This window comes from Gambusia affinis, linkage group LG03 (genome assembly GCF_019740435.1).
Source record: "Gambusia affinis linkage group LG03, SWU_Gaff_1.0, whole genome shotgun sequence".
Taxonomy (NCBI): Eukaryota; Metazoa; Chordata; class Actinopteri; order Cyprinodontiformes; family Poeciliidae; genus Gambusia; species Gambusia affinis.
Genome location: NC_057870.1, coordinates 16,832,163 through 16,842,679, shown reverse-complemented (window position 1 = coordinate 16,842,679; position 10,517 = coordinate 16,832,163). Strand labels below are relative to the sequence as shown.

Genomic DNA, 10,517 nt, shown 5'->3' with positions numbered 1-10,517 from the left:
GAAACAGTAAAATTTACAAACCTCTCCACTGGTTTTTATTTTCTTGTCTATTCTCGGAGACAAGAACAGGATTTGAAAATGCTTGCTATGATGAGCCAGGTTTAGTAAATTAATGCAGGTCTGCTTTTGAGAAAACGTTGAAGAAATCATTAAGAGGTCCAATAGATTTTTACACAAGAGTTCATTGTCATTACGTCATTATCAGAAAAGATAGAAACCAAGTCAGAAAGGAAGCTTCAGGAGAGTCTCGTCTCGTTCCAGTTTCTTCTCTAAGAGGTTTATTAAATTAGACCGAATTAGAAGCAAACTTTGCCTCAGTTGCTCTCGCAGGTATTTAAGAGCAACGTCGTCGTTGTCATCCCAGCAGCTTACCGCTCGCCCGGCCAATGAGCATCAGCGACACCCGTCCACCTGACGGAGATTGTTAGGAGGATAACAGGCTGGCCGTGAGTCAGACTTTCCTTCAGACGGTCAGAGGAGCGTCAGTCGGGCGAAAGTCTCCAGAAACAAAGAGCGACATCTGAACCGAGTTTTTACCACAACTAACAGGTGAGTTTAAATATTATTCATCCAACCTAATTTAACTACAACTTCCCCTGTTGTAATTTCTTACATTTTTGCATTATTTATCATTGTGAGATACAAAGATATTTCTTACAAGCGTCATTTATGCTGCAAACAATTGGATTTATCTCCTTCATCAATGTGAGTTGCAGTAGCTTTAATCTCAGTCTGGATTATTCCTGCAGTAAGTGACCCAGTATTTATAGCTCAAACACATAAAACGACAGATTGAAGATGCATTTCATTTATTTATTAAGGTAAAACTTTATAAATGTGATATAAAAGCAGATGCAAAAAAGTACAAATATTTCAGTTATTTTAGCCCTAAATTACTATTTGTTATTGATTTAATTAAATTAATAAGTTATATTATATGATATAACTCCTGTTTATCCTACTCTAAGGTATAAATAGATTCTATTTTTGTGTTGTAGCAGTGATATTAGATTCTTCTCCACAAATATTTACTTCATCTGTTAATTTTCTCTTTAATTTGTTAAGTCACATTTATTTTCTCTGCTCAGTGATGTCTCATATAGTGGTTGACCGGGCTAGTGGCCTCCTCCCACTCACCCAAAGACGGACTTAATCTGCCAGATCCAAATTAAAAGGACACAGAGATTATGAAAGCGCTCTGATCTCACGTTAGCTCCATTGTCGTCTTGTGCTGTGCTGCTTACGTAAGACATGTTTGTTAAAGCGGGATTAAAAGCGCTCCTCTTTAGGTCTTCAAAGGTCCAAATTAAAGATGCACGCATTATTTTCCTGGTTGTATAAGAACGATTTGTGCAAGAAAACCCAGCCAGACATGTTCTAAAGTCATAATGTGATTTATTAGTATGACTCAATATGAAGATTCATCTCAATTTGATCAAATTAGACATACAGAAGTTTCTAAATTGAAAATAAAGTGCTTCAGATTTTTAGTTTAATGTTAAATGTACATTTAGAAATTCAATAAGTTTTTATGTCAGCGGTCAGCAACTTATACAGCACTAAAAGATATTTTTGCCTTCAGTCCAGCTAAACACATCTGGTTTAAACCACAGAAGCAACTTAACTCTTCGAGACAAAAATATAATAACCATAATAATTTGTTTTAACTTGTTTTTGGGTCCAATACAATTTCTTCAATGGAAGATTCAAATTTTATAGAAAATGAAATAAAAAAAAAACTAATCTACAGTCTATTAACAAAAAACAAAAGTCCTTCAGAAAGAAAATATTAGCTACATTGTGCCTACATGAAAATACCTAGGAAAAACTCCTAAAGGTTGCATTTTAATTACCTTTACATTAGTTTAAAATAAATCTTTTTAAAACAGAAAAATAAATACATTTTACCAGTGATAAGTCTAGTGTCTTTAAAAGGCAATCTGGTATTTCCAATCAGGGATGTGCTCAGACAGACACTGGGTGGTGCTACAGCATCCGTCCTTTTTGACCTCTGGATGAAAAAATGTCCCTCTGAAACGTTTATTCATTTTTTACAGTGAATAGCGTGTGGCCCAAGATATATTTTATGGATTTATAGTAAAGCCTTTATTATTAGTGCCCCCACATTTTGTTATTTTGCAAAAAAAAAAAAACAGGGCCATGTTGAGATTTGTTTCCCTAGGGGGGCCAGACAGCAGCTGGTGGCACACTAAAACTACAATATCATCTAAATATGTACCAAATAAACACATGGATCTATTTAGCAGGTGAAAACTATTCAGTAGGTTTGTTTGTTATATTGACTTAGGGCACAGGCTATTTTCTCTAGTAACAATTAGCCTGTTGAGCTTGACATAGCTTAAATGTATACAACTCTATTTTTAGCTCCATATTGCTAACTCTATTCAACTTATCAACTTAAAGTTAAAATTATTTAAGCACTATCCTTTCAGAATGAAGTGTGTGTAAGCTGCTGCTGGCCACGTTCCCCAATTCATGTGAAAATGGCTGCAAACAAATGCGCAATTATGCATCTGTACATCTTTGAAAAGCAGAAGTAGAGACTCCTGTACAACCAACAAGAATGCAGGAAGTGGTTTCTGCATGGACAGTTAATAACAAAACACTTGGGTTTTCCAGCAGCCATTGTACAGCACTTACAGTGGTAAAAACCAGCTGACCAAATGACCTGGAGCTCAGCTTGGGTTCCTTGGCTCATTTTCCAGACACCAGAAAACATTAACTTATTGCTATAAACAACTGGGCAGTGTATTTTACATACTTGGACTGATTTTAGAAGCAATAGAGGCCCACATGAAAGTATAAAAACGTGCAAAATGTGCAATAAATCCCCCTTTAAAGCTTGTTTTCTCTATAGCTTATGGTGACTTGCTGAAGCCAATGGAGTGCAGGTTTATGCACCTGATTGATTTTCCGTTTTCCTTCTTTATTATTTATGCAACTGACAGACCAAGATGAACCCGCAGAAGCTCGTTGTCACCATGCCCCTCTGTCTGCTGCTCCTTTGCACCCTGCTGCCCAACTCTGAGGCGCGTCGCGGTCGCGGAGGCGGTGGATTCGGTCGGGGCTTCGGAGGAGGAGTCGGTGGCGGTGGCGGCGGCGGCTACAGCCGTGGATGGGGCGGTCAGTCCTACAGACCCGCACCTGTCCAAGTCCAGAGAAGTGGTCCAAGTGCGGGGAAAATAGCCGGAGCGGCAGCTGCAGGGGCAATAGGAGGATCGATGATTGGGTCAGCCCTGAGCCGTCCCGGGTATGGATACGGGTACGGGGGGTACGGAGGTTATGGGGGATATGGCGGTTATGGTGGCTACGGGGGTTATGGACCAGGGTATGGCTCCCCTCAGTTCGGAGGCGGCTACCGTCCAAGGCCCGGCTATGAGCCTGAGGGTTCTGGAGACATGGAGTACTACGCTGCAGCGTCCAGTGGGCCCATCTACAACAGCATAGTGGTTGTGATTGGCTTCATAACCTCCGTGATGCTGGGAAACTGGGTGGCTGTCATGTAAACATGAAGGCCGAGCTGAGATCCAAAACAAAAATAAATCAACAAATTCATCCTGAGGATAAAGAGGAACATCTTAAAAATTTATCTCCAGCCCTTGAAGATCGTCATCAGCGTTCCTGATTCATCCAAAAGGAGGAAGTCCAACATGACGTCGTCCATCAGAATGAGAGAAATCCTCTCCAGCATCTCTGAACCCATTTTATTTATGAACTGTTGCCACTGCATCCCACTTTAGCTGGGTTTCCATTGACCATATAATGTTTTGTCATTTTGAAAATAAGTCTACTTAAAGGAAACACGCCAATTTAAGTTTCAGCTCTAAGATGAAGTGGGTAACTTTGGCCGTATCAAAATTGGTTTAACAAAACTGCTGCGGAAACACTTTATTCGCATCACTGGTGATGCAAAAAAACAACCGGATATTGCGACTGGCGAAAACCATTAAGAAAACAACAGGAAGTAGTTAAAGGATAATGGTGCAGGTGTTTTATAATGATTTATGAACAAACTTATTCACATGTGATTTAAATTGTTTCTTATTTAATGGAAACATCTCAATTGTGAAATTGTGTTTTTCAGCATTAGTGAAATATTGACAGATTTATAATGTAAACGCAGCTTCTGTCCTTGAATGTGGTCATAAATGAGCTCAGGTTCAACCTACCTCACGACATCATGATAGGAGAGCATTTAAAAGCAGCTACACTCTTTATATCTTAAATTATTTAGTTATGGCTCATATTAAGAGTGTTTTACTCAGTTAAAGTATTAATAAATAATTTAAGGACTCATTCTCATTCATCTTGAATGTTAGTGTCCTACTTTTGCAGATTTATGTCTATATATTTATTTATAAATGTCTACATGTATTTTTTTGTTTTGCTGTGTAACATTAATAAAAAAAAACAGAGAAAATTCTGATCTTTATTCTTTCACACACAAAAAAAGTGGGGGTTTTTCCCCTCAGATATGTTTAATTACAAATATTTGAATCGGGCGGCACATAGGAGCGTGCCGCCCGATTAGAAAACAATTGATTAACCTAAACATTTTAAATTGTTTTCCAGTTTTTATTTATTTTTTAGTGTTTATTGTTGAGCAGATAAAACAACAGCTGCCTCTTAATAAATCAGAATACTGTTGAGAATTTAATTTCAGTAATTAATTCCTTTTTTTGAAGATATTTTTGATAAGATTCTAGACATTAGAAATTGTTATAATTATTTTAGAAGCTTTTGAACATATTTTAAATTCTTGTGATTTATCACCATAAAACCTTAACAATCATGCAGTTAATTTATGTATTGCTCTGGACTTTATTCACCTTTCCACCTTTGTACATTTAAATTATATTTATTTACAAACAGAAAATCAAAGACAAATTGTCACCATGCAGATAATAAATCAGGGAATCACTAAAAGTTAGGTTTATTAGAGAAGACAAACATTAACAGCAGGACATTTATCAGCAGAATAAGAAAATGTTTACATTAAATGTTTCTGTGTGACAGCGCCCTCTCGTGGCCACAAGACATATCCTGTGGTCAGAGGATATGTGGCCATAGGATACTGATGAGTTAAAAAGGAGTCTGAATTTACCTCTTTGAAACCTAAATTATGGCGTTAGATGCATTATTTTTATCATAGCATTGACAACAAATACATTTACCAAACAGTTTAAAATCAGCACAGGCATAAAATGTTTACATTTCTGACACTTTGCACAAAACAAACACATTTGGTCATTAATGGAGACACATTCACATTCAAAACAATGAGCTGAGGGTACATTCTTATATTAAAGTTTCATTGGATTTTGTTTTTTCCAACAAGTAATGAAAAAAACAGAAAACAAACTGATATGAAGGTGTATTTCCTGTTACTGAATACATTGAGATAATCTTGGCCAGTGTCTTCAGTTTCAGCACTGATTAAATAAAAATACAACATTCAGACTTAAATAAAAAAGCCCAATAAACCAACATGGCAGGTTACTGCTGCCATGTTGGACACTACGAGATACAAACAGGTGACAATTAGAAACGTATTAAAACTAATTCTCCTTGATAAAGACATTTCTGTCATGATCTGGAGGAAATCCTGATATAAAAAGCCATGAAAGTCAGAGGCAGCTACGTTTAAAAACACTCAAAATACTAAACTGAAATGGTGAATTTTGCCCTGAATCAGTTTAGATTAACAAAAATAAAAAACAAATTACAAATTGTTTTTATTATACAAAGAGAAAGGCAACATGGGTATATTACTGGTGCAAGACATTTGTAACAATTTCAGCCTTGGCCCCAAAATGAAGCAATTTTTGTATAAATAACATTTTACAGTCAATTGTTAAAACCAAATTAAAAGTTGTAAAAGAATATATTATTTTAAAAGCTGTGGTGTATTTGAATTCGTTTTTGCGAGCCATAATTCACTATGGCTTTTTCTCTTAAAACTAAGACTTCCCTCAATTACTTCATAATCATCTTCATCTAAAGCACGCAGTAGGCTCCCACATTGGGAAGATTCAGGAAACTCTAACCCAGAGGTGTCCAAAGTGTGGCTCAGGGGCCAATTGTGGTCCTGAACTGATTGTGTGTGGCCCATAAATTCAAGTTAAGAATGATACAAATTTGTCCGTTGGTTAAATATAGCAAGCTTTTTCATAGAGTGATGCTCCAATCAAAGTCTAGGTAGTTTGACTACTAAGTCCGGTTTGTTTGAGTTGGTGTGAACGCACAATCAAACTCTGACGTGGAAGACTCTGGTCTGCCTACAAACCTCGGCCTTGGTTCAGTTGAAGTGAACTCTAGCGCAGTTCACCAAGCAGACTGGAGACAGCTCCAAAAGCAGGAAACGAACTACAGCACAGGGCGTTCTGGGTAAATGCAACCTAAATAAATGCACGACTCCAGTAATAGTGGGAGAAATAGCGAATGGGCTTTTACGAAAGACAAAAGAGAAACCCTACAACTGCTAAAATTTGACTCCACTTCATTTTTGTTTCCGTTTTGTAAAAAAGGAAGTCGCACTCATGTCTTCTTCAGAAGTTTTTCATGTTGTCTCCTTCAGTGGTTCTTGGTGCAGCGCCACCACAGGCGAGGCGGCAAACAGGTTTGTCAACGATTTAGTTCCTTTGACACAGTGCAGATGAAAATGTAACAAATGTTGCAATTTTGGTCACCAATTGTCTCCTGGGCTATAAGGTGTGGAAACACTCTTATTCACAAGAAAAACAGATCTGGCAGTTTGGTCAGGAAACTCTGGGCAGTGATATCAAAGAAACAAACGGATCACCAGTCATCAAGTTCTGAGCGGCATTCTGTAGAGCGACTACATAGGCTTGGTACCCCATAAAGACACAGCAGAAAGTATATTACTATATATATGAAGTAGCAATAAGTATCTATACATTGGTAACATTATCATGCCATGTGAATCTCATGGTGTTTCATGCCTTGTTGGTTAAAAAGCCTGTATTACTGCAAAAGCACAAAATTTTACCAAGTATTTTGTATGGTTTCTAGTGCAAATATCATAGAAAGTTTGAAATAAGACTAAATTTATTTACGGGTAACTCTTCAGCAAGATATAGGAGCTTGCTTTAAGTCAATATTTCTTAATACAAATTTTAAAAAAGGACTAGTTCAACTGGTAGATTATTTTACTAACACATTTTTCCAAATACTAGATAAAAAATACTTGGTAAGACTGTTTTTGCAATGTAAAAGAAGCTTTTTTTCTACCTCCATGTTTTAATATTCTTCCAGGTAGCGAGGAGGATGGCAAAATCTCAACTGATTTACCCTGCGAATGGTGTCAGTGCAGCAACATTATTATGTTGCTATTAATTATCATCAATGTTGTAGCAAAGGCTGCAGATAAAACCCCCGGCAGGCCCAACGTCAGCGCCTGAGCTCCTCCATTCTGTCTCACTAAGTATTGATCAGACTTATCCATGTATTGTTCCAAGCACTTCCTGACCTTTAGCTGCTCGATCAGTGCCGGATAGCCAATCTCTACTATGCTGACTGTGTCGTCGTCTTCAGCACTGCTGGATTCCTGTGACGATGGACTTGAAGGTGCGGTGGTGTTTGTCGTGTTGTTGGTTAAAGGGGTGGACGCTCTAGTTGGGGTCCTGCTGGTTGGTTTACTTAGTGGCTTTTGACTTTCTGCAGACAGATCAATTCTCTTCATGCAGTCGTCCATGAACTTGTCGAACTTTCCTGAGGGAGTATTGAAGCGATAGTCTCTGCTGTAGTCGTTGGCATCAGTTGAACGGGTACCATATTTCCTGTACATGTAGTGGTTGTAGTAGTACTCTTGATTGGCATTGTGAAATTGAAAATCAGGCCGGGGGAACCTTCCCAATCCGTAACCCAGGGCCATCCCCACCACAGCCCCTCCACCCGCTGCTATCATTGCTGAGCGCCCAAACCCTCTGGAGTTTCTGTTAGGAAGGAAACCCATTCCCTGGACTGACTGTGAAAATGGAGAGCCACCCCTGGAGCCATACCCTCCGTAACCAAAGCTGCCACCATAGCGAGGACTTAAAATTTTATTATTTGGGTTGGCATTGATGTATCCACCTGGGTACCCTTTGTTGCTATATGGTGACCCCATTCCTCCATAAGGGTTGTAGTAGCCTCCACCTTGCTGCCTGGGGTAACTACCAGGGTTTCCTCCCTGGTTGCCTTGTTTTGGCTGTTTGGGATGTCCACCCTGAGGATTGGAGCCCTGATTGGTTTTGTGCCATGTGTTGCTGCTAGTGCCACTTCGGTTGGATGTGGACCCCTTTCTTCCACCAAGGCCCTTTCCTATGCCTCCACCTCTTTTGGCCAGTAGGAAATGAAAGTGAAACAAAAGAAGGCACAGTAGAGAAGACTTAAGCTGCATCTTCACACTACAGAAAAGGAAATACAAGCAAATATGTGAAAAGTTTATTTGGATAGTATGAAAAATGCATCACAAGTTGTTTTTCTTAAAGATGCACAGAGAAAGGTGTTGGGGATCAGAATCAGCATATTTTCTGATTAAATCTAGTGATTTTTTTTTTCCATTTTAATCCAATCTGAGGCTTTATTTAAAAAAAAGTAATAAAGTCGGGCTTTCTGTGACAAACAGACTAACTTCACAATTTCAGCCCATCAATATCTGGGTGCTCACGAGCCACTAATGGCTCAATACGAACAAAAAATGAGCAGCGTCCTAATCTAATGAAGCTGATGTTTTCCCCTCTCCTACTCTATCGCTCTTCCACCTTTGTCTGGCTGCTGAGCTTTAAAGTCCATTAGCAAGAGCAGGGAACCCAAAGGGGAAGTCAGAAAGATCAAGACATAAAAAGCAAGCATGTATTTTTCCAGTGTTCTCATTGTAAACAACATTATAATCCATCTATCCATTTGTATACACCTTTAATCCATGCTGGATTGAAAGGGAGTTTTTGCAGTCAGTGGACAAAAGTGCAGACTCAATATATTTCATGTAAATACTGAATGTAACGACTTTCTCGTTAGTCAATAAAGTAACAGGCTACATGAAATCTGAGTCAAAGTTGAGATATCTGCCCCTGGCTCAGCATTTTTGCTTTAAAAGAGTTTTATTCACATTTTATTTCAAAGTGCCATGTTGGTAATTATCTACAACCTTCCACTGAAAAAGCTGTCATTACAGCAACCAAACCCTATTTGTTAAATAGCTTTTTGCATGTTTCCATTGTAATTTTGACAATTACGTTAGGGTTTGACTGAACCACTTCAAAATATTTATATTACTTTGAGTGAAACTTAAAATTAAAAGAAGTATTTTTGTGTTTCTGCCTACTTTATTCAGAACTAAGCTTGTTGTTTGTTATATTATGATTTGTGAATATGTATTCTGTATCATGCACTTTCTAAAGAAAAGAAGAAAAATAAGGTGTGGAGAAAAATAAGAAAATGTGTTTCTTTTTGTGCATGATTAAAAGTCTTTATTGCTTAAAATAAGTCAAAGTTAAGATTTCCACTCTGAAAAACAGAGCAACATTTAATTTCTCTGTAATTTTTCCGTCTTAAAAAGCAAAAGTAAAAAAAAAACAAAAAAAAAAAACTGCTATTTTGTTTTTCATAGTGGTTTTTAATAAGAAAATTAATTTACCAAAACATACAGTGACGCAGCTACAGGTCCAGTAAGGTCGTTTTGCATCGTCTACTACAAGCCAAAGGGTAATTTCATATTAAATTACACAGATATCAAATACATGACCGTTTCCACCGACTTTATAATAACTCGTCCATTTTCCATTAAGATGGCGCATACTGACTCAACATTTAATTCACGAACGAATAAGTCAGCAGCAGTTTATCAGTAAACTCCATGTCATCGTATCTAAAAAAAAGTGCGGCGTTTCCCAGAAGTAACCCAGAAGTGCGCGGCTAGTTTAACCGAAACCTTACCTTGAATGTCGGCCTTATTTCCCTTATTCTCGCCTTATTTTCCGCTCAGAAAGCCTCCCGCCGCCCGGTCACCTTCTCTGAACGTTGAGTCGGTCTGGAGAGACGTTTGCCTCTGACGTAATGCCTCGCGCACCAGAGATGTAGGTCGCCTGGATACAAGATGTGGGGCGGGGCTTAACCTGTTTGTTTTCCATCATCTAGCCATGAAATGATGAAGGGGAGTATGGCAGGCCGCTTTAACATAAACTCTGTTTTACCGCCCTTACATTCAGATATGTGGAATTGGTGATTAGACATAACTAATTTAAGATATCTCTAATTATATTTTGACTATACACAAAATATTTCAGACACTCTGACTAGTAGAAATTATGTCAGATTTACCATTGAGTTGTATGGAGCTTTCAATTCTAGATATCTACAAGGAAACACATATATCAGATATCTACAATGACTAGTCATAAAGTACATTCAAAATATTTTTTCTCATTGAAGATATCTTGAATGACGCCACAATTCAAGATATCTTAACTGTATTTTTAGATAGGCGATATTTA

At 37.9% G+C, this 10,517-nt stretch overlaps 2 protein-coding genes across 2 annotated transcripts; one reads left to right on the top strand and one right to left on the bottom strand.

The window, feature by feature from the left end:
* The first annotated feature begins 10 nt into the window (after positions 1–10).
* Positions 11–4,264, top strand: sprn2 (shadow of prion protein 2). Its single transcript, XM_044108845.1, has 2 exons — positions 11–549; positions 2,970–4,264. Exon 2 carries the CDS (start codon positions 2,976–2,978, stop codon positions 3,525–3,527), a length of 552 nt encoding a protein of 183 aa, XP_043964780.1. The 5' UTR covers positions 11–549; positions 2,970–2,975; the 3' UTR covers positions 3,528–4,264.
* A 666-nt stretch (positions 4,265–4,930) lies between these two features.
* Positions 4,931–10,090, bottom strand: LOC122826666. Its single transcript, XM_044108801.1, has 2 exons — positions 9,961–10,090; positions 4,931–8,429 (listed from the first exon to the last, which is right to left on the bottom strand). Exon 2 carries the CDS (start codon positions 8,420–8,422, stop codon positions 7,346–7,348), a length of 1,077 nt encoding a protein of 358 aa, XP_043964736.1. The 5' UTR covers positions 8,423–8,429; positions 9,961–10,090; the 3' UTR covers positions 4,931–7,345.
* Between the last annotated feature and the right edge of the window lie 427 nt (positions 10,091–10,517).

Bases quoted from the DNA above. Each gene is read 5' to 3' on its own strand.
- sprn2 (XM_044108845.1), top strand. From the start codon at position 2,976: ATGAACCCGCAGAAGCTCGTTGTCACCATGCCCCTCTGTCTGCTGCTC.
- LOC122826666 (XM_044108801.1), bottom strand. From the start codon at position 8,422: ATGCAGCTTAAGTCTTCTCTACTGTGCCTTCTTTTGTTTCACTTTCAT.